This window comes from Drosophila ficusphila, unplaced genomic scaffold, assembly GCF_018152265.1.
Source record: "Drosophila ficusphila isolate 14025-0441.05 unplaced genomic scaffold, ASM1815226v1 contig_106, whole genome shotgun sequence".
Taxonomy (NCBI): Eukaryota; Metazoa; Arthropoda; class Insecta; order Diptera; family Drosophilidae; genus Drosophila; species Drosophila ficusphila.
The window spans coordinates 11,874,490-11,898,414 of NW_025063993.1; the positions used below are offsets into that span (position 1 = coordinate 11,874,490).

Consider the following 23,925-nt stretch of genomic DNA (forward strand, 5'->3'; position numbering starts at 1 on the left):
GAATCTTTTGATGGTCAGTGCAATTACTACAGCTATTATTTATTCCAAAGTCTTTAGCAAAAATGTCAGGATGCCATAGCATTGGTTGAGTATCTGAAAGTGGTTAAATAATGTTTTACGTTTCAGAAATATTTTGGTTGAAATACTTACAGCAGCATAATTAACTAAATTAAAGCAAGGAAATGGGCTGGCTCTCATAATCAAAGGATTTTGGGCACTTCGAATTATAAAGCAGAGATCTTTATAAACATCTTTGGATCCCTTGGCAGGATCATATGCTTCATAAGCAGCCTGTGAAATTTTCAACGACTCCCGGGATAACATATCTCCAAACATCGACCACATGGAAAGGTGTCCCAAAGCAAGAACCATGAGAACTCCAAATTGACCCACCACCTTGAGATCTTTTCGGGCCTCCATGGCCTCCAAAACGGACAAGGAAACCAAGGCAAAGTTCACGCTCATTTGCATGATGAGAGTTCCATGGAAAACGTGGTTGGTACGATTTAAAATTCTAGAATATATTAAATTTATTAATTAGGAATCAAAATATGATTTACTTTGATGCTTACTCAACGATCTTCTGATGGAACCTGATCAATCGATTCGTCTCCAATCTTAATTTCGCATTGTCATCGCATTTCCGGTGAAGGTGTTTAAGTTCGAGACACAGAACCTCTGTGGCAAAGGTCAACTCAAAATAAATGCACACGGATAGTCCCTCGATGCACATAAGCCAAACTATGGCATACGTCATTAGAAAGCTCTGAGATATATAGATTATGGCGTGGGTTATTGGGTGGGTCGATCGGTCGTGCAACTGAAAAGGAAAGGCTGCGTGGAAAGGAAGATTCTGCTGTTGAACCCACAAAGGTGTCGTCATAAGTAACAAAAGGAAAATTATTAGAAAAAACGACCAAGATGACGCCAAGAAAAATCCCAAGCAAAAGGACCATCGCTTCAAAGGCCGAACATCCACACATCCAGGACCTTTCCATGCCCAAGGATGATGTTTTACCAGTTCGTTGATAACATCGTCGAGATCATCACCAAACCATAGAAAATAGAACATCTTGAAGATGATGAAAAAAGCCTGAAAACAAAGTTATTAGTTCCTTTTCTTTTCTCCTAAACTCTCTTATTTAAGCGAACCCCAATTATAAAAGCAAGATCCCGGCCGATTTGAACATTATCCCCAATCGATTCCGTTAAGCCGTAGCATACTGAAGCAAAAAACACAGAAGTTTGAATAAGCACAAAAGTGTGCCAAATGGATCGGTAGGGCAGCTGACGTTCCTTTGAGGTGGTGTATAGAACCATTGCTCTGAAAATATATTTTAAATGGTTTTAATGTCATGAAATTATTTTTATTACCCTGACTTCATCTGTTCCCTGAAGAAATAAATCGCAGGGTGATTGGGCTCAAATTCAGGATCCTTATACACTTTCCATCCGACTTTATAGAACTCCAAAAAACTATGCAAGTTGCTACGCAAATCCATTTCAAAGCGATTCTTTTTTCTGAGTTCTCAAGAATGGAAAGTCCCCTTAAATATAATCCAAGAAATACACGAAAAAAAAAACAAATCCAAAATAATAACAAATTTTAAAAGCATTGAAATCAACGTTCTTCAAAATGTATTTCTTTAAAGTTGCTTTTTAATAACTCAGTTTAAAAAAAGTTTTGGTATCTGAATTTTTTTAGTTTTATTAATTAAATCATTAAAAAAAACATACATTTCTTCCTGTGTTATAATAAGCAACAAATTATTGCCATTTAAGGCAATTACTACTACGCGAGAACTTAACATCTGCTCTGCGGAATTCTAATGTCTGCAACCCATTAACATATTAAATTAGTTATTTTATAATTCCCCATTTCATTATTCCTCGAAGATCAATAAATTTGCGAGTACATAAAAATGAAAAACGATTTAATTTCGATTTCGGTGGAGATCTTCCAAAGCCAAGCAAAAAGTGAAAGTTTGTATTGTTATAAAATGCTTTTTTCCCTTCACCACAGCAAGGAAAGCAGCATCTGCGGAGCTGGAAATATTTAGGTTGCCCGGTCAAGAAGGAATATTTATGCCATTTATGACACGAAAGGCCCTCCGAACGTGCTGTCCGCAGATTGCAGCATTTTTGCATATTTGCGGCACGAAGCGAAGCCGGCGAAACGAAATGAAATGCAGAAAATCGGCTCGAAGCAGATAAAGCCGGGCCAAGACGAAGTGAGTTGAGTTGGAGCGAAGTTTTCGGACGGAGGGCGCAGCTCGGCGCAATCGAAAGCGAAAGATTTTAACTCCCGATATGAACATATGGTCATATGGATCGCTCTTTTCTCCTCTTGTATTTTTTTTTCTTTCTTAATCCGTGGGTGGCGGCGGGTGAATGGGCATTTGCATATTGGAACGATTGAACTGCCCCCGGACAGCAGGCAATTGTGTGTGGACATGGCCAACAAGATCGTCTGACAAAAAGTGAGATCCGTGGGGCTTTCCTCGGAGGCAGCGAAAATGTCATGCGGTTTTATGACTTCATTAGCGACAGCCACCAGAAGCCACGAGGAATTTAATGGACCCTCCGCTCCTCCGCTGAGTTGACAAACAAATTTGAGGGACATTTTCGTGTCTTGATGAGAGGGAAATGAGCTGAGGAGCTCAAGAGCTGTGGAAAACTAATCAGAGAGTTGCTGTTGTTGCTACTTCTGGCAGACTAGCCCCAATCTGGGGGCCATGTCACGAGTCCATGGCAACGATGATGATGTGCATATGGGGGCTGCCTAATAATGAAGTCGTGCATGGCATTTGTCCTGCTCGGTTCGATGATTAAGAGGCCGGCCACCGAATCCGGACCGAATGCCTGACACCTTTTCGCTGTTTTCGCGGGAATCGGCGCATGTCAGCAAATTGGCTGTACGAAAAGCGGCCGAAGAGCTCCGTCTGCTAACTGGGTCGGTTATTCCCAACGATTTACAATGTCACACGATTCCGGCCAGGTGATAAGATCAGCTACTCACTGATTCGCTTGGCAGCTGAGGGAATATAGTTAAAAGGAGGTACATAGGAGAAGAGTATTTTTATCGTTCCCCAAGTAGATATAATTAACAATAATAATCTACAAGAAAAAAGAGTTAAAGAAATGGAACGAAATGAGTTTCTGACCATGTTTATGTCAAACTTTTAAGTTCTTGTTAGGTATTTGCTAATTAAAAGTTTGCATAAAAAAGACTATTGGGTAAACAAATGTTTTTCATAATCTAAAGCAAAAGTATATGGACTTTATACCACTGTTGCACTTTCCTCTAATTATAAACTTTAAAGAATAATTCGAAATCCACACATTTCAAGACTTTTCCCAAGTGTACTTGACTCCGTTTGAACCCATTTAAATCCTGCGTCGTAAGTCAGATTCATACTTTTCCGAGACTGGAGTGTGCGTCTCAGAAGTTTCACTTCGAGGGGCTTGGGCCCTCAATAACTTTCCCGCGGCCCCTGCGACAAGCCCCCACAATGAGCGATATTGTGCGGAGATAATAAACCATACAAATAACCGAGCTCGTCCCGAAGCTCCCACTGACATCCCTGACTTCTGCCGACGATAATGTCGTCGTCTTGGCCCGGCTCGTTGAATGTCGACAGGCGAATCATCAGCCTATCGACAGTGCACTTTTGCCTTCTAAAGTGCATCTTATGGTGCCTCCACTCCTCCCATCCTCCCATCCTTTTCTAACCAGCTCCTAAGACCGGGCGCATGCATCATCATTATCATCATCGTGGCTTGCCAGCTGCATGCAAGCGAAAAATCCAACTACTGCGCATGAATGAATCACGTCGGACTCCACCGAGATCGCTGTTCAGATGCAAAACTTGCAACTTGGCAACCGCATCTCATGCCAGCCGTCTAGCGAAAGTCGCGACAAAACTCTCTCAATCCGCAATCCGCAATCCCCAATCCTCCTCAATCCCCGATGCCCGAAACCGATCCTGTGTAGCCATAATGATGAATTAGGCTGCTGTCATGTCATGACAAAGGCGCTGCATGCAATTTAGATGGAAAACGGCTAAACAGTTGGATCTCAGGGGCTTTAAGGGGGAGCCGAAGGAGTCGTCTAAGTAAATAAACACAAGCGAAATGCAATCGCAATTGCAATAGCGAATATTCAAACGTAAGTAGGAAGTGGGTTTTAAATGAGCCACAACGAGAAAAGAAACTGCAGTCTGACAAATCGGTGGCTGGTTAACTTTGTCGCCGTACAGTGGAGACTGAAATTTGGGATTCAGGCTAGATTAAAAAATTATTTTATAAACATATGAAACATTAAGTGCTACAATTTAATTTCTTCAAAAAAAAAAAACACTTGTTGTTCGAATCTTTAATTCTTTAAGGTAGGATTATCAAATCAAACAATTTGTTATAAAAATGTTTTTATCTAAATGTTTCTCACAAAAGTTAAAAAATGTACATATATTTTAATCAAGTTTTTTCTTATTCGAAGTCATATTTGGAGTGCGTTTCTCTTTTCCTAACAGGTTTATTATTTTCAGCAGATGCAAATGAGACTTATGCGCATATCAGATATTGTTTATTGGCCCGAACCGTTGGCGTTTGCTAATTATTTAAGGCTGTACGTCGTTGGCAATTAGAGTGGTGCAGCCAAATGACATGTTATGCCATGCTGTCGTGGTAAATAAAGTTATTCGACTCGTCTACACTGCAGAATGTCAGGATCGTAGCCCCACAGACCCTCAGACGCTTGGCCCCATCGCAGCGAAGGTTAATTGCCAACAATAAGATTCAATCAAGCTAATGACGGAGCAGTCAAACGCCAGCGAGCGGAAAGCAGCAACCAGCAGCCAACTACCATCGGTCTCGAAGAAAACCAGCTTCCAGTTCGAGCGCCGCACACAATTGCAATTTATGAGCCCAATCTTCCGCCGGTTTGGACCACTCTTCGGAGTTGAAACGAGTGCAGTGGTGACCTTTCGGGGTCGCATGCATAAAATGCAGACTCTGTGCAGAACTTTCTTCTAGTGGCCCAAAATTGAGGATATCTAAATCATAGACTATAAAGATTTAATAAAGTTTTTAGAGAAATAAAGCATTTACATCACATACATTTAAGAGGTTTGGTTAGAAAAAAAATCCTAAAAAATATATTTTTCAGCTTTCATTATCATCAAAAGGGTAAAACTAAAACTTGTGTTTTGTCTTGAACTTTTACTTAAAATTATCTATATTTTATTCATTACACAGGTTATAATGGTCAGTATATAGATTATTATATACCGAAAGAATTTTATTAAAATTTGGGTCAATTTTTTTTGCCAATTAGAACAGTAAATTTTAAAGTGACTTCAAATTATGCTACAAAAACACAATAAATCTACTCTAATGTGTTAGCCAAGATGGTCATAATTGAATAGCACTGCTTCAGTATCTGAAAAAGAAAATATTTTTAATGTATTACAAAGGAGCAACTTAAAAAATTCCTTACAAACATGTAGTTCGGCATGCTAAAAGGCGGAAAGGGATTTGCACTCATCAGCAGTGGCATTTGAGCTCTCTGTATGAAAAAGATGAAGGTTCGATGGATTTTCTTAGAACCAACAGTTGGGTCAAATGCATCGTAGACAGCTAAGGCCACTTCCTCCGATTCCTGGGTAAACATATCCCCGAATTTGGACCAGTAGGACAGGTGTCCCAAAGTCATTATCATAATAGTCAGATACTCGGCTGCAACCTGAGGATCTTTTCTGGCTGCCAAAACCTCAAAAAGCGACAAAGAGACTAGAAAAAAATTTACCAACATTTGCATGATAAATGCTCCATTTAAAATGTTGTTACAACGATCACTGAGTCTGTAAGTAAAATAGAGTAACAAATTAATTCTAAGTAACTGAAATTTTTTAATGGGCTTACAGAATGATTTCCTGATGGAACTGGATAAGTCGAATAAGCTTCCTCTCTAGCAGATTCTCATCGCCATGGCAAATGTTTTTGAGGTTTCGCAACTCGATGCAGAGAGTCCTTAAGCAAGAAGTCAACTCAAAGTATACGGATATGGTCATGTTTTCCACTCCGCAAAGCCAAACCAGAAAATATGACAAAGTAAAGACCTGACTCACAAAGATAATAAGATGGGAAATTGGGTGTTTCGATGGATCGTGAAGTTGAAAGGGCCAAACGACGTGGAAGGGCAGTGTCTGCGATTCCATCCAAAAAGGAGTTGATATTTTTATCAACATGAACAGCACGAGACAAAAAAACCAAATCACTATCACGACCGTAAAGAACAAGAAGCGTAAACGTTTGGTATGTTGCACTTCCCTGCTTCCTGCGTTCCTAATTGTCCAATGATGAATGTCCTCGAGGGTATCGATTATCTCATCGAAATCATCAGCATGCTGAATGTAAATTACAACCCTTCCGAAAATAAAGATGATCTAGGAATTAAGGTTTACGTGACAACAAATTTCGAATGATATAAATTACCTACCGTTATTATAAAGACCAAATCTCGTCCCAGATTAACAATGTCGCCTATCGACTCGATCACTCCAAAGCACAGTGAAGCCAGGCTAACTATAAGCAGAGTCACTATAAAATAGTGCCAGGCAACTTTTCTGCGCGATCGGCACTCCTCAGAGTTGGTGTAGAAGCCCATGGCCCTAAAAAATAAATTTTTTGGCCTGACAAACTTCTCAAACTGCATTTAAATCGAACTTTATTTGGTCCCGAGTCCAGTAGGAAATAATATGTCGGGGGCAGGCATCCGGATCCTTGAAGACCGCCCAACCTTCAAGGTACACACTCCAATACCGATGCCAATTGCCAGTTTTCCGTTCACTCGGCGGTTCGGTCATCTTTCAATACAATGCAAATACTAGGTGTGTCGAGTGACCTGGAACTGCAAACTGTTTTATACGCATACGAGGTGTGGAATTACTGAATAAATAACGAAGGAACTTATTGCTCATTACGGCAATTGCCGTTCGAGAACTTCGCAGCTGTCCGAGGCCTGGGAAATGGAAAATTGAGAATGGAAAAACCGGGGGAAAACTCATATTTGCAACTGCAATTATTGGCGAATACTCCGGAATACCGTCCACTTAAAATCATAGGAGCAGCCTTCGAGTGCCAGGCGATTATCGGTCCGAGCAGATTTCCTCCTCGCTGCCACACTGCCACGCTGCCACTCTTCCTTCCATTGTTGCCCCATTGTTGCAGAGCCGAACTTCCAGCTTCGAGCTTCGAGCTTCGAGTTGCGAATGCATGTTGCCGGCCTGCGGATTTCTGGACGGCATCGAAAGGCAAATTTGCACACTCGGTGCGGGGCTGCAACAATGTTTGCACTTTTCTTTCGTTATCGTGCGTTCTGCTGGCTTTTCCCCGCTCCATTTAAGGCAAACCGAAATGCATTTTACAGTTTTACCTTTTGCAAATCTCTAACGGCCTGCCAAACGAACAAAATATTGCCCTGGCCAAATTTGGTAGCCCCCGAAACTCGAAGTTGGGGGGTGCTGCACTCTGAGAAATCATTCGTAATCCGATCTAATGGGAAAGGTAACTACCGTTTGCACTTCAACGAAGAAACCTTAGGGATTCTTGATTCATACGATTTATGAGCTCATTATATTTTAGTTTCCTTAAATTTATAAAGAAATCAAAAAGGGTCTAAGGATTACAAGTTTACTTCAATTGAAACTAGTTAGTTAAATCTAACAACATTAAATTGTTTTTTTTTTTTTTATCTTTATACTCTTAACTCTTAATTTTAATATCTTTAGCTCAAATTTAGTTAAAGTGTGCTGAGACATATCACCTAGAACGTCTGGCCCGGGGCGACTTTTGACTTTTACTATCGTATCTCGCTCCACATGCGGCTCACATCACCCACACGGCCGGGACTTATTAATCTGGATAGCATTTAGCGAGGACTTGTCGCCGCATATTTGGAAACTGGCTGCGGCACAGTCGATGGGGCAGTGAAACGAAGCTTGTCCGGTGAATGTCGTCCGCTTCATTAAGGCCACAACACAGCAAACGGCCAAGAGGACAGACGGCGAACGTCGCAACAATCAAACAGACAGACAACTCTGCCAATTTCCATCAAAAGCAGTTGGCTGGCTTTTCGGCTAGACCAAACGGAGATCGATTTTGGGGGCCCACTGCAGCCGGTGGTACGGCTTTCGCTTTGAGCAAGATTTCCGCTCAAGTACAGGTAGCACTACAATTTGCGCGCTTGTCAAGTGTACGACAACATTACGCGCAATTGTTCAATGTCAACGCATTTGATGAGCATGAAATGCCTTTGCCTTTGTGGATGGATTGCTCTTGTCAGGGATTCTGATTCAGCTAGTGCCTCTGATTCTGCTTCTGCTTCTGTTGGTGCTTCTGCTGTTGCTTTTGGTACTTCTGTGCCACTGCCTCGTCGGCTCTTGACTGAGTACACAGCTCCTGCCCCGCCCCCCAGGGCCTCCCCGCCCATCCATTGTCCCCGGAACGGAGTGCAGTCGTCACCAGGAGGAGGCAGGCAGCAATTCCCATGTGCTGCCATGTTCTGTGTGATAACGAAGCCAGCTCCTCGAGTGCTCCATTGTCGCTGGCTCTCTGTCCTGGGCCGCGATGTACTCCATTCCGTCCGCCGGCGACTCGTCCGCCGGCCATGACAACGCTGACAATCAAAAATGCGCCGTATGAACTCAATTAAGGTTCTCCTAGAACGACTGGATGGGAAACGAGGGCTAGGAAGAAGGTATAGATTAAAAATGGGATAGATTGAATCAACCAGTGAAGATGAAAGGTAAAGTATTTTATATGGTGTTTAATTATTTGTCTTAATTTACAAAAATTATTTTAATAAAACAAAAAATTATCAAGTGCCTATGTTTATTTTAAAGTATCAAGACTGCAGGGGTAACAATAATAACTATTTGCTTAAGGAATAACTTCACTCCATGATAATAGCAAAACATTACAAATTTTCACGTTTATAAATTGCTGCAGATTTTATACAACCCCTGAATCTGTGTATCAAATTTAAACAACAGTGGTGGAGTGAACTACAAATAGCCTCCTGAAAAACTACTCAGACAATTTAAGGCTATTACCAGTTGGTAAAACCACTGAAGCTGCACAATCAAATAAACTTAACCTTAAGATGCCTTCTGATTATAAGTTTTCACAACTACTTATTTGGGCTTACTTCATATCGTGAATGATCCATAAATACTCCCCTATCCATTGCCTCTGGCCGCTGCAACGCCCCAAATAATGCCAGTCTCAAATTCGAAAGGCCAACTTTTATTACAATTGATAATAGATCCAGCGGAGAAAGAGATTGTCCGGTGGAGAGTTTGAAGCGATTTTTCGGTTAATAAATGCATCAAAATGCTGAATCTAAAGCACTTTCATGTCGTATAATTAATCACAATTATATATTTCTATGCGCCGAGTAAATGGCCGGGACAATGGCCAACAAAGCGAAACGGTTTTGACTCCGAGGCGCCACGGGGGTTCTCCGATATCGCGGGTCGAGCGGTGAGTTGGCCAAGCGGCGCACTAAAATTTTATGACTCTATTATGAGAGTGGCGGTCATTCTGCCCCCTTTCCACGGTTCCCCCATTTCCCCCAACTCCATTGTGGGGCCTCTAGAACAATAGGTTCCAGATGCCTACCCGTCTCATCCTCGCCAGCGCTGTTTGCATTTGCTCTCAAGTGGATGCCAAAGATTTCAGCACTCAGATTATGCAACAAACTTACACACACACACACACTCGTGCGAACGGTCGGCGTAATTTATAACTGAGCTAAAATAGCTGAGGAAAAACCTTAACGGCAACAAAAAAATACTTTAAGAAAATCCAGGAAAATACAACAAAAAGGAAAGATATAATGCACACAAATTTGCGTCGCCTCGCGGCCTTAAGAAAAGATGCGAGGTTCCTCATAATGTTGATACACTGAAAAATGTTGGAGGTTTATGTAGGAAAAAAGTATAAAATTCTTACACTGCTTAGTAAACAAAAAAAAAATTTTAAAATGTCTGACTCTGATAAGTGCAAAGGTTTAAAACAGCCTTATATTAATATCATATTAATATATTGATTTGTTTGTGTGTTATAAAGCTTTAAACTTATTAAGCACATTAACAAATAATTTTCAAAGAAATATTGTATATTAGAAATTTGAAGTTTAAGTTAGAAATGAATGTATTCTCTTCTCACTCAATTCTAAAATATTCTTAAAATAAGTTATAGCATGATTTTCTTATAGTGTGGGGTCCGTTGGGGTCATGCAGCACATGTGTATGGTGCTACCTTCCTGCCTTGTGTCTCCCACTGCCACTGCCACGCCCCCAGCCCACAGCCCACTGAGTGCAGTCCAGTGCAACAACAACAACAACAGTACCAACAACAACAGCAAGAGCGGGAACTGCAGCTTCGTTGCCGTTGTCGTCGCGCAACAATAAACTGCATTCCTTGGATATTAATCACAGCAGCACTCGACTGCACTCGACCACTCCACTCCACTCGACTCGACTCGACTCCAATCCACTGGACGCTTATGAATAACTCCTGACCGCAGGCGACTTGAAGCTGGCTTTAAGTTTAAGCCGGGCTAATGAAAGTTTGCGGACACATCTATTGGCTGGGCTGCTCTGCAAACACCGGGCAGCGATACCACAGTTTGTCAATGGTGTTTTTGGGGGCCAGGACATCGGTGGTGCGCCATCACAACATAATCCAGTGCCGCGCGGCGACTCGAACGCTGAATATTTATTAGCAATATGCGATGTATTTGCCTTCGATTGGGGCTCGTTCATGCGCAAACCGCTAAGCAAATGCAGCTCGCGTTCGATCGATTGATAATAGCATCGAACCGGGAACAGCGGGCAACAACACCTAGCCAACGGGCACAGGCCACCACAATAATACAACAACAGCAACAACGAACAAACAACAAATAACAATAGCAACAACAAAAGCAAAAACAACACATCGGGCGAGACATGCAAACTAAGGATAGGTCCTGAACCCACTCCCCATGCACAGGGAAAAGTACTACGATGCTATCGATTGGAATCTTGATTTATTTATATAAACTCGCTCTAACAAAGTTATAAGGTTTGCTTGAATCGGATGCCAGGTTACCTTTTTTAAAAGCATTTCTATAACATCTTTAATGGCTTCATCATTGTAACATTTTTGATTAAATCAAATGAGTTTTTTTAATTTAATTTATTTTTTAAGTTCCCTTGTAATGGCATGACAAGTTACCTTTTTAAAATGTATGTTTATGTTAGTATTTATAACCTTAATAGCGGTTTTTAATCACTGCAACACTTTAATTTATTTTGACTTAGATCTACTTTAATTTAATTCCAAGATAACAAGGGGATATTAAATAAGAGGAGGTATAATTAAAAAAATGCCATTAAATAAATTTAAAGTTATATTTTTATAAGACTGTTTTCCCCCAGTGTTTGGAGTGTGCTCCCAGCTCCGTTGCCAGTCCCTCCGCCGAAACACAATTAATATTTATGACCTTGCCCGGCTGATATATTTGCCTGGGCGCACACACGTAAATGCCGCGATTTATCATACGACGGCTTCGCAGTTCGTTGGGCTAGCAAATCGAGGTGGGAGGGGCAGTGTTTCGATATAGCCGCAAGGATAATAGAACTGTTAACATGGGAATAAAATTTCGAATAAAATGCAATAGATTTCATCTAACTGGCTCGCCATGGACGACCGCTGGCAGTGCACAAATGCAAATTGGAGAATCGTTGGGAAAATTTCCATGAAATTGCCCTTTTTGATATTTAATTAATTCAAACGTCACTAATTAGCTGCCAAAAAACGCAGCCATGTCAAAACGAAGCCAACCTGCTGCTGCTCCTCTGCCGCTGCTGTGCCACCTGAACTCGCTCCCTCGAAAAGCGGCAGTGGCAGCCTCACCTGGGGCGGTTAATTAAGTCAACTCCCGTTGGAGGAACAGCGGCAGCAACCACCAAAACAGCCAGAACCCAGAGGTCAACAAGTTGCGAAGGGGTAGTACCCTCTAGGCCAACTAACAAGTATTTATGGCCAAGTTATGTGAGGTATTTATTAAGGAGTCAGACAACAGGTCGGTGTTTTCTTCTGTACCTTTTTGATTTTGAGTTGTTCAGAAAAATTACTATTTTTAGTTTGCTAATAATACGATCATTAAATTTAAGAAAATTTTAGTTTTAATTGGAATTATATTTCTTTTTGAATAACATTACAACTAAGAGCCAATTGATTTAGTTTCAAAGAACAACTTTTTGTTTTGTTAGTTTTTAAGGAAGTTTTTTAGTTATCTAAGTTTCAATCACAATAATTGATACCTAAATAACATAGACAAAGTGTCCACCTAACTTGGTTACATATTTAGCTTAGAATAGAATTCCCCTCCAATTTCCCCTGCTACCCTGTATGTAACCACCTCGCCTGCTTTTCTCCATCAAGTGCATGCATATTTTAGCATGAAAATATTCATAATTAAAGTGCGTGAGTCTCGGGGTCGCTCGTCTGGTGGTGTTTGTGTGTGTATTATTGTAATGGCATAATTAATTTATTAATTAGTTTTGTTTTCGTTTGCCGGGGTTTTGCTCTCGCTTCTTCGCTCTTGTAAGCCGAAAGCCGAAAGCCGAAACCAACTGAAGCGTGAGCCTTCGCCGCGGGAAGCATCAAGCGGTTGGTTTTGGCCGCCGGGGATCGTATGAACGCGTAATTGGAGCTGCCCACGCACAGGGCCCATTGTCGGGCGATTCAGGGCCAGAAACCGAGCTGCCAGTTGTTGGCCCAGACATTCGGCCAGTTGGCCCAGGTTCAAGGCAGCAGCCAACAGTAGCTGCGACAACAATTAAATGTCCCCCTCGCGATGTGCGCAATTAACAAGTCGCAGTCGCAAAACAGATTTTTATATGCAACTTGCAATGCTGCGGCGCTTTTCATTGCCGGTTATGTGAGCAATGCGGCATTGGCAAAAAACAACAACAACAACAAAAACAACAAGAAACCATTGGCGACAACGAAAACGACGACGACCTCCGTGGTTGCCAAAGTTGCCCGGCAGACAATTGAAAAATTGTCGCCAGGTCTTAGCCAGAAGTCGCCGGGTTTGAGTCGAGTTTGAGTTTGAGCCCGGTTTTCATAGGCATACCTGTCGCGCATACCCCGAATCGCATTCGAATTGACTGACGACGATTGTTTTTCGTTTCGTATACGTATCTGTTATTCGTTCCTTTTCGATTTGTGCGAGCATTTTTTGAGGCACTGTTTCCCGCCGTCTCGTGTCGTTTTCGGCCGGCTTCCTCCTTGTTGGCCCGGCTCATTGTCATCTGCGTTTGGCAATTCATTCTGAAAGAACCGCACGTTGCCTCTCTCTTTTCCCGGTGGATTCATCTCGTTCTAGTAATTTAGTTGCACAGAAAAAAAAATCATTAATTTGTATCATTCCTTAACAGAAAAAAAAATCCATATGAAATTATATAATTATCTTTTCCCTTTCGTATTTAAAGTATACAACAAGCTTATGTATATATTTACGAAATATTACCACAATCAATATTTTATACAAGTTTTAAAGTGTTATATATTTCTTAAATTTTTTTCATGGAATATAGTAATATAATGATAAGTTTTCTCCTCATGTATTGTAATTTACGTAGCTCTGCGAAGCTACGCAAAATGATTCGAGCCTAAATGGTACGAATGGGAATGGAATTCAAGGAACGAACTAGGCTTGTTCGGTGTGCAAATCAATGGAATATTTTTTGATGACTTTTCGGAATGATGGTCCCGGAATGAGGAACCTTCAATGGAGGCCTGAGCCACTGCGATTTCCATACCCCCGCTAAGCAATATTCTCGTGCATTTCTGGGACCTCGTATCTTCCCCAGAGGCGCCTAAAACACCCAGATAACGATAATCGTCCCCAGCAGAACTCATTCAGTTTCTCGGGGACTTGTGCAACTGGCAGATCGTCGGAATCCAAAGAATTGAGACAATTATTTGCACATTGTGTACGGCGGAGACAAGTTCTGTTTGGCTGGGTTTGTCGGCGGCCCATTCGCATGCGTGAGATGCTGCCGCCAGAAATTTGCGAAATTCATTAAATAAAAGTCGTGAAGACCCTCCGCCGCCGGCCGCCGCGCTTTCCAAAAACCAGTCCTTCCTCCTCGTCGTCCCAAACTGTTCGGAAATATTTGACAAAACGCCACTTGCGAGATGCCGCCGAACGTTGACTTTGTCCATTTTCGGATGCCAGCCACGAAATGCGGTAGGTAGTTTTTCTGGCAAGTTCAAGTTCGAATGTCTTGGCCAGGGCCAAGTGGAAGGTGCTCCGATTCGAAAGGTTTCCTTATTTTTTCGGGTAGATAAAATCTTAGGAACTCTGGTCCCAAAATCAAGACCAAAAGCTGCAGTTCCTGCTTAGTTTTGTTAGCCAAACCACGCCTTTTTCATGTCCGTCCAGACTGTTAATTGAATCAGTATTGTTATGGCTCTTCAAACAGAATTTCTTAGATACTTCTAGAACTGGTCGCAAAAAATGAGCCAAAAAGTTATAAGAGGTTCTACGATTAATTTTCTTTAATTAAAACACATTGTACACTTTTTAAACTTAACTGCAATGATTTTAGAGACAGATTTTTCTATATTTTTCTTTGGCAAGAGTTCAGTGTTGCAGTTTTCCACGTATGACTGTAGTTTTTAGCTGGCTTGCGGCCTTGAGCCGGAAGTCTGGGCCCGGTCTGGTCCATCTCCTCGCTCCGGGAATTAGACACGTTGCATGTTTATGCAAATGCCGGGCTGTCTGAGTGCCGCGGCGTCTGCTGCCCCACGGGGCGAGAAAGCCACACTTGTCTACGACCCGCCTGGCAATTAGCCAAAGTTTAGCCAGCCATCTCGCCTGCTCATTTCGGGCCATTAAGGTGTTGGCCCAACACTTGCCCTCGGGCCAACAGCTGCCAGTCTCGTGCTGGCCCAAAAAAATATAATACATATGCGTATATATAGTATAGTAGGTATCGAAAACGGGAACAACACATGTTCCTGCTCCAGATAGAATTTCCAATAAGGCAAATCTAAAATGCAAACATTGTTCGTATTTCCCCGTTGGCTGTCCGTCTGTCCGTCCCAGCACAAAATATAAAATTACAAATGGCTAAAATATTGGCGGACGAGGGTCAAGCGACTGCTGCCTCATTTATTTGCGCTGCATTTCCTGGCCGAAACAGCGACTCTGGCAGGGGGGCAACTTGTTAGTCCTGCTGCTGCTGCTGCTGCTGCTGCTGCTGCTGCTGCTGAACCTGCGGCTGTGGCAAGTTGCAAAATTCATGCGCATGTTTGTGCCTCATTTTTGGACATTTCGCAACGACGTCGGCGACATCGGCGTTGCCAGGGCCAAAGTTGCAATGCGTTTGTGCGAACGGCAGCCGATCCCCTCCCTTTTCCCCTCTGCTTTTAACTTCCCTCCAGTCCAACAAGTTCCAGACCCGGCCGATGCCACTCGATTCCATTCCCAGCTCCAATTCCGAGTCGCATCCGTGTCGCAATCCCATGTCGGACACAACGCATAGATATGCAAGCGACATCCACGCCGCACTGCAAAAAATATATAAACCTAAACTTGTTAAGTAGTTATCCATTCATAATTAATAATCCAATAACAATATAAAGTTTCAATTTAAATAAACTCATGAAAAGCACAGCAATAAAATTTGTATATTTATATTAGCTTAAAATAGGATATTTGCTAAATCAAAAAAAGACCCTTAAAATTATGATTCTGTTTATTCAACCAAAAAATGAACTAGTAAAAAGTGTTATCTGATTCTCTTGGTTTTTTTTTTTTTTGCATTAGTCAAATTTTTTTTACCAGTGGCTATACATATTATGCATATATACACATGTACGCTCTAAACTCATTCAATGTATTTGGCTGTTTATCTGTTTGCTTTGGCTTGCTTGTTTGTTTGCGCTTAGCTCGCACATCGTTTTCAAAAATCGAAATTGAAATATGAGCCCCCAGTGCCGGGATAGCAAAGGATGGCAAGGATCCGGGAGGGACGAAGGAATTCCTCTGCTGCTGCTGGTGCAGTTGTTGTTCCTGTCGCTGGTGTTGCTATTCCCGATGTTTATGCCAAATATTTTTTATCTAAAACAGAGGCAAGTGCCTGCAATATCGGCGAACGGGGAACCGAACAGATCCAGAGTTTAAATACCACAGGAGGATGTGAGCCAAGGATACAAGTCTTGAAATGACGAGCTTGCTCCCAGATCGGGTTTCACCTTTCCCTCCCCGAATTAATACCCCCAGATTCCAGATCCCAGAATCCAGAGCCCAAATGAGCATCATTTTGTATTGAATACGCATTGATTTTCTGGCATTTTGTTGGCCTGTTAAATTAATTTTAATATCTCGCTGGGCGTACACAAAGAAAACAAACATTTTAACATTTTTATAAATGCATCATTACAGTGAGTTTTATTGGCAGTCGGACGACGGCGAGTGTGGGCAGAAAAGGCCTCGCAGTCGTATGGATTACTGATTTATGGCTCTCGACTATTCATTAAAGAGCCGAATTTTAAGCATTGATTTTATTTGATTTTAATGGCCAGCGCCGCTTGAGACCAGGAATGATGTCGTTCGAGGCCGCGGCTATTTATCTGCCGCGGACGCAAATAAATCGGCTGTAAAATGGTCAACTGATAGCTCCGGGGACAAAAGAACCGCTAACGCCGTCATCGCGATCCGTGGTCCGAGGGCCGGGATGCGAGGCCCTCCATCATCTGGGCCATAAATTTGTGCAATTAAAAATTATGGTGAGTTTTTACCGTTTATATATCAGAAAACAAAGTCAGCGCCGGGCGGAAAAGCCGAAAACCCCAGAACGCCCGAACCCCGAGAATTCAGAAACCCACTTTCCGATGGAAATAAGGAAATTTATGACCACGGGCGCTGGCAGCCCCTCTAGATGCATTTCGCCTGCGACTTGGGCAAATAAATCAGAAATCCCAAATCAAAGTTAAACGATTCTCGGAGCAGCGGCCATAAACCCTTGGCCCCGTTGGCCACTTGATCTATGGATGGCTGGTGGCTGGTGGCTGGGCTCTCCTGGTCCGCAGCCTCGTAAAAAACGCAAGTGTTAGTCAGGTGGAACGCTCCCCCGCGGAGCTGGTTGTCACTCGAAGAGCGGAAAAGCGTTCGGCCAAACTTTTATTTATTCATTTACTATTTTCGGCATAAATCAAAATCGAATATGCATTGCAGCGCCTGATTTTTTTTTTATGTCGATTGTAAACGGAGCAGGCTTGAAATTTTAATTAGCCAACCGACCGACCGACCGCCAGGGGAATTGAAATATTTTACCCCAAGGGGGGCCGCCTACAAGTCGGGTTTGTCATAAAATAATTAGACCGCACGCAGTGCCGGCCAACGCTCGGAATCTCCGGAGATGGGGGAGAATTCGTATTCAGATTGATTTCGGTTCGAACGGGCTGCTCAGATTGCCGGGGCCTGGTGCCGATAAGCCTATTAAATCGTGACATTCTTCATGGCTCAATCGTAAATCATATACGTACGAGTAGTATGTACCCCCGACGCACATAGATCAATGTGACTCGATTGTTCGAGTGCGTGTTCGATTTTTAACGACCCCAACGACGTGCGCCGCATTTGAATGCCGACTTGTGTTGCAGTTGAAACTATAGCTGCAATGCATAATTATTCCCTTTGGAGATAATCGGTTTGGGAGGGTATATCCGTTGAGGGAAGGATTTGTACTTCACGGGAAATTCGACATCGTTGTGTTTTGACACTTTCAGAAAATTTAATCTGCACTTATGGTGACGAAACAATTATGGAAACATAAGAACATTAGTTAACTAAAGGTGACTTATTTAATATAATGTAAAGTGTTTTTGTTAAAATTTAACTCTAATAATTTGTAATATTTTCTGAAAGTTTTATTTAGTTTAGATTTTTTCAATAACATAATACACAACCCTAATTTGAATTCCCAGTTGATTTAACTAAGCGTAATTAAATTTGTTAATGGCCTACCAAGTAATCCCCATTCGACGATATTTTCCCCTCTGATATTTGACCACAAATGATGTATTTTTTATCGTCAAAATCCCATAGTCCGTCCGGGAGTCCGCTCACGCATACTTACCCATATCCCGAACCCCTCACAATCCCAATCGCAATCCCCATCAGAATTCCCATTCCCATCCCAATCCCGTATGCCCAATTTCAAATGTCACAGCGCTGACATCGCTGCTGATGGCTATAATGCCGTTCACTTGACAGCCAACAAGCAGACGATAAATCGATTGAATATTACCAGCCCCTCAAGTGTGGAAGATTAATTTTTTTTGTTCGGGGCAGCAGTGAGCATAAACAAACACGATGAGCATTAAGATCAAATTACGCGATAAGCGACAAGGCGTAGGCGATACATCCGATAGATAGGCCACCGCCCAGAACTCGCCAGTACGCTATATAGTATGTCCAGGAATGCGGTGGCAATGGCCCCCGAAATACGATCGATGGGGATTTCGGGAATTGCGGGGGAGGTGCAGAGGAGTGGAAAATATATCAACACACGGCGATCGACAAATTGAAAGCTGCTGAGAGGGGAGCGACGATCAATGTGCGACGTGCGGTGAAAAATGATTTTCCCTAATGATCGCCAGCCGGAGATTGGAGGCAGCTAGATCAAGAGGCCAAATATGACGGAGAATCCAATGAAAAATAACGAGCAGCCTGAAATATAACTAAACATAAAATCGAAATGGCAAACCGTTAATACAAAAAGCCAGGCGGAGTGAGCAGCAAGCGGCGAACAGGACGAAGATCCGTTTGTCGACACCAGCAACATATGGCCGTGGATATGTGAAAATGCCAGCGATTGAAATCAAACGCCCACTTGGAACTTGAACTCGAGCTAGGCCATGGAAATTCATTGCAATTTGCATAAACCAGGCTTTGGGAGAACCAAGCAGCACAAAAAAGAAAAACTAAAGAAAAAAACTCCACTGACAATTGACAACGGCAACAGTAACTCCAGCAGCAACAACAACAGCAACAACAGTAAGTTGCTGCCTGCTCAAGCCTAGCGAAATTGTCAATTCGGCAACATGTTGCTGGTTGCCAGTTGCATGGTCAAGTGCAAAAACAGGTTGCAACTTCCTCGCAGCAACTGCAATTGAAAGCTGCAGCTCTGATTCCGACTGTGTTGCTGCTGCTTCTTTGCAGTTGTTGCTGCTGCTGCTGCAGTTGCTGCTGCTGCTGTTGCTGTTAGATGGCCGAGTGCAGATTGCTGTCGCTGGCTGAGACGCCTGAAATTTGTAGCAGTCAGCGGACCTGGCCTGGGTAATTGTTGGCAACGTGCAACGCCAACGTCCCTGCAACAGCAGCACTTAGAAAAAAAGGTAGTTCCTAACATTCAGGAAAAAAATTCCATTATTTAGAAGAGCAAAGCAGTTCACGAATAGAATTTTTACATAAAAAAACCAAGAAGGTCATTTATAATATAATATATTAGTTAACTCTCCATTTAATTTATTTTTATATTTAAAAAATTTTTAACCAATTGTTTTTTTTTTTCCAAGTGCATCTCTGCTCTTTTTGCTGTTTGTCGATTGTTTGATAGTCAGAGACTGATGATGACCATCAAAATGATGCATTCGTACACCCATGAGTTTTGACGCGAAATCAAAGTCGTCGCCTCGGCATAAATTTTGTGGGAAACCAAGGAGCAGGAGTCCTCGTTCGTCCGGGATTAATGCGCAAGTCAATTGAATGCCGAGATTCGAGCAATTTCTGGCCGGAAGCGATGATCTTGTTAATTTGATAGCCTTGCCGCGCTGATTTCTAGCCGTCCATATATCATCATTAGAAATTTGCGAGTTTTCAACGCATTCGCACACGTACGCTTGTAATTGTGGGCCAGTGTGAGTGTGAGTGTGCCACGCCCACTACCACCGAGTGGTGGTAGGTAGCCTGGTGGCCCAGATTTTCCGGCAACCGGAGTTACAGTTAGCTCATGCCGATGTCCGCCTCCTTTTTGGAGTCGCGGTCGTGGACTGGCAATTAACACTCAGCCGGCAACAAATCAATTTTGCGCGCTGTTTCCGCAACATGTTGCATGTTGCAAGTGGCAGGAAGATGCGTACCGAATCAATTTGGCTGCCCTGCCCCACACACACTACGTCAGCACCCACTCCCACTCGCCCTCCCCTCGAACTGCAATAATTGCTCCAGTTTGGGCCAACAACAAATTGGCAGTAGCAGAGCTCTTGGCCGCATTGGAGTTCGCTTCTTGCCCGATTCTCTAGTCACTTGGCCCCTTTGGAATTTCTCCGCAGACAAACGCCTCGCGCATACGAAATGAGACAGTCGGAGCTGGAAGAGGATGTGAATTGAAGTTGGAGCTGGAGATGGAGATGGAGCTGGAGCTGGCGAGGATCACTGGGCATGGGAGCTCGCTCAATGAAGAGGTTTTCCGCTGCCAGTCGCCGGTCATTCTTCTTCGCTCGCTTCTTGTTATTCACTCGCCAGCCGTTTGCTTCTGCCTTTGCTTTTGTTTTTGGTGGCGTCGTCCATTTCCATGCTCAATTTTCCAATGTTTCCTGTGACCGTCGGACAAGGGAGTCGGTCGGAGTCGGTGGGGCAGCAACCTGGCTGGAAACCATGGCGACGACAGCAGACCTCGGAATGCGTTGGGGCAAGCCGCGCAAGCTGCAAACAATCGGGATTATCGAACGATGGACGGCACTTCACTCGATGGGTATCAAGGCACTCTGAAGAGCTTTTGATACTATTGAAAAATATAGGAAAATATATCCGAGATTAATAAATGAAAAATAAATAAACTTTTATTTAAAATAGTTTTTATTAAACCATTTACCATCAAAGCTATTTTGTAGTTATTAAATTCAGACACATAACCTTTCAGTGCTGTTAAAATATATATCTCTTTATTTCTAATTTAAATATTCTACTGTTCTGTAGAGTATTCCGAATTTTTCATCTAAAACTGGAAACTAGCCACGGGAACTGGGATGTCTGGATGCCTGGTATATCTTCCCTCCTCGTATTTATGTTTTTGGCCCGGGACTCGCTCTTCTGTTCGCTGTGTTGTGTGTGGGGCAATGCGATATAAATTGCAGATTTCTAACGCAATTTTCATAGCTGCATCCTCGCCGCGACTTTGACAAAGCCATCGTAGTTGTTGTTGTTGGCAGCAATTGGTTCTGGCTTGTTGCAAATTTTAGACATTTGCACTCGCATTCCCTCAGTATCTGTGAATTTCTCCCATCCTCCTAGCGAATTTTCCATAATTTTTGGTTATGATAATTTTTAGTTGCCGCCGCAAAAGCAACAATTGCCGATTGGCAACGACTATCTGGGATCTAACCTAGTTTCTATAAAGATGAAAGGGGTTTGTATTTGGTTCGCTCTAAAGGCGTTTCTAATGCCCCTCATATAACAGATCGTTATAGCGTGCTCAATGGTTATTTGGCTTTATAAAGAAATTAAAAGGAATTAAAATGGTTAGCTAGATGCAGTAAAAATAAAATATTTAAATCAAATTTAAGTTTATAAAGAAATTAAAACGAATTTAAAATGGTAAGCTAGATGCCGTAAAAATAAAAAATTTAAATCAAATTTAAGTTTCTGTTATATTTATCTCTTACACATCTAACATTAAATCACCGCACGCCTGGTGCATATAATTTCAAATAAATTTTCCTATCTTCCATTCATCAGATTACTTTACACATAAGACAAACAAATTACTGCCCACTCGTGTCCATCTCAATTAGCATATCGCTGCCATCAAATCCTTTCCCGCTGCCAATCCATCTTGGCCATATGCAACCACCACAGGTTGGCGGGGCCAACATCTGTTGGTCATATCTTCTGCTTTTTATGGCAGAACACCTCCTAACTGCGCACTTAAGCCGGAGTTACGACATAGGATCCCCGTGCCTGCCTTGCATAACATTTCCTTCATCAAACAGACGTTCGGTCGTTCGCATGAGTTTATTGAAAACAAGGCGCACGCCCACGTTAATATTAATTGGCCAAAAGACATTCAATGTGTGGTTGTGGAAAGGGGGAGGGGGAGGGGGGAGGTGAAGGGTGAGGGACAGGCGACAAGACAGAATGACAAAATGCAACAACAAATAATACACAATGTTCAATAATCGTCGATTGTCAGTGGCATTGTTTTGGTTCTCTGACGGTTTGCTTTATGACTGCGGCGGGTGGCTTTGTAACTGTCTGCTGCGGTTTGCTGCTGGCCAAAAGCTCGTGCCTCGCAAGCCAAGTTAACCCACCGGAGCCAGCCAACCAGCCAGCCAACAGCCAGCAAAATGTGTATTTCTTTTGACGGCGTCTGACAGCCACTGTCATTTTATTAAATATGGTTTTTCTTGATTTCCCAGCTCTCCACCACCACCACCACCCACAACTATCCACAAACCAGCCGTCGCCTTTTATCAGTGTTCAAAATCCCGTTGTCGTTGTCAGCGCCAACAAGTTATGCGGTACGGCGGTCGATTAACGGACACCGGCGTGGGTTCCTCGGTTTGAGGAGGGGGTGGTGGGATGGTGGTGCTCCCACCGGTAGCCACCGCAACAGGTGTTTCGCCTCCTTGTGGGTTGTGTCACGTAGCGCTGCCGCCTGTCAGGAGCAGCTTGTAATTGAGGTGGCAGGTTGGCTACTCACCGATGGTGGTGGTGGTGGTGCAGGCGGCTGGTTCGGAAAAAGCGGGTGGTGCAGCCTTTTGGTATTCCAGTGCAGCACATACCGATTATAGCGAATCGTCCCTCGGGCTGGGGCCCGCCGTCCATTGGAATGTTAATGCAAAAATCCCGCTGCCAGAATCGAGCAGGTGTGTGTTTGTTTACCATCGTAGCGAATTATGAACTATTATGGCTCGTTAGTTCCGTATGGAAGGCGATTAACCTAATGGTTATAATATTGATAATTAACCGTAGAGCAGCATTTACCCTAATTTGCCATAGCCAGCGTTGCAAAAGAGCCGCAATTAATCAGAAGTCGTTTGAATGCCACGAAATGGGGCAGAGGAAACCCCACGCGATGCATTCAATCACAGCCGCAATCGCCTGTTCATTCGCCTCCTTTCAGCATCTCGACATCGCACATTCAATAGACTTTGGCTGAAGCCGAGGCACCCAATCAGTGCTAAACACATTGGCATTTCGCTAAATGAGTGTGGGTACATAACTCACGGCCAACAATGCCGCTTTCAGCTTTCAGGCCCATCCGACGACTGCCAAGGCGGTTGCACTAATTGCGCTAATAATGGGGATTACCTCGGAGAGCAGTCTAGACCTGCTCGAAAACGCAGCGAAAGGTAAGCAAACCCCGGCTAAAGTTTTTCAAACCTAGTTAAGAAATGCACTCGAAAAGTAGAGTGTTAGTTATAGCAAAACACTGAAGAAAGAACTTCAATCCAAAAAAAAAAAAACACAAATTTAAAAAAATCATTTTATCGAAAAATAATAATTTATCAAACCATGAAGAAAATTTCAATAGCCATTAAGTAGCACATTACAGTTAGGAAAATTCATATTTCTTAAAATTTTAAAATGCATTCCATTAAACCAAATTTAATTAGTCATGGAAAAATGTCACAGATAACTAAAAAACCAATCAATATTATTTGTATACAGACGCATTTATTTATTGGTTATAAAAACTGCAAAAAGTTTTTGCATTAATTATAATCAAATAAATTACAAACATTAACTGATTCTTATTTTAGGAAATTCCTAACCACTGTTTTCATATTTTATGGCCCACAATTTATTTCCCTAAGTGCAGCTAAGTAAAGCAATGCAAAATAAAATCA

General features: G+C 42.6%; 2 protein-coding genes across 2 annotated transcripts; both read right to left on the reverse strand.

The window, feature by feature from the left end:
• Nucleotides 1–31: 31 nt before the first annotated feature.
• LOC108093118 (putative odorant receptor 65c) lies at nucleotides 32–1,502 on the reverse strand. Its single transcript, XM_017193061.2, has 5 exons — nucleotides 1,381–1,502; nucleotides 1,153–1,324; nucleotides 573–1,093; nucleotides 151–514; nucleotides 32–93 (listed from the first exon to the last, which is right to left on the reverse strand). Exons 1-5 carry the CDS (start codon nucleotides 1,500–1,502, stop codon nucleotides 40–42), a joined length of 1,233 nt encoding a protein of 410 aa, XP_017048550.1. The 3' UTR covers nucleotides 32–39.
• Nucleotides 1,503–5,386: 3,884 nt separating this feature from the next.
• Nucleotides 5,387–6,866, reverse strand: LOC108093057 (odorant receptor 65a). The gene is made up of 5 exons (XM_017192965.1): nucleotides 6,727–6,866; nucleotides 6,500–6,671; nucleotides 5,923–6,446; nucleotides 5,498–5,861; nucleotides 5,387–5,440 (listed from the first exon to the last, which is right to left on the reverse strand). Exons 1-5 carry the CDS (start codon nucleotides 6,864–6,866, stop codon nucleotides 5,387–5,389), a joined length of 1,254 nt encoding a protein of 417 aa, XP_017048454.1.
• Between the last annotated feature and the right edge of the window lie 17,059 nt (nucleotides 6,867–23,925).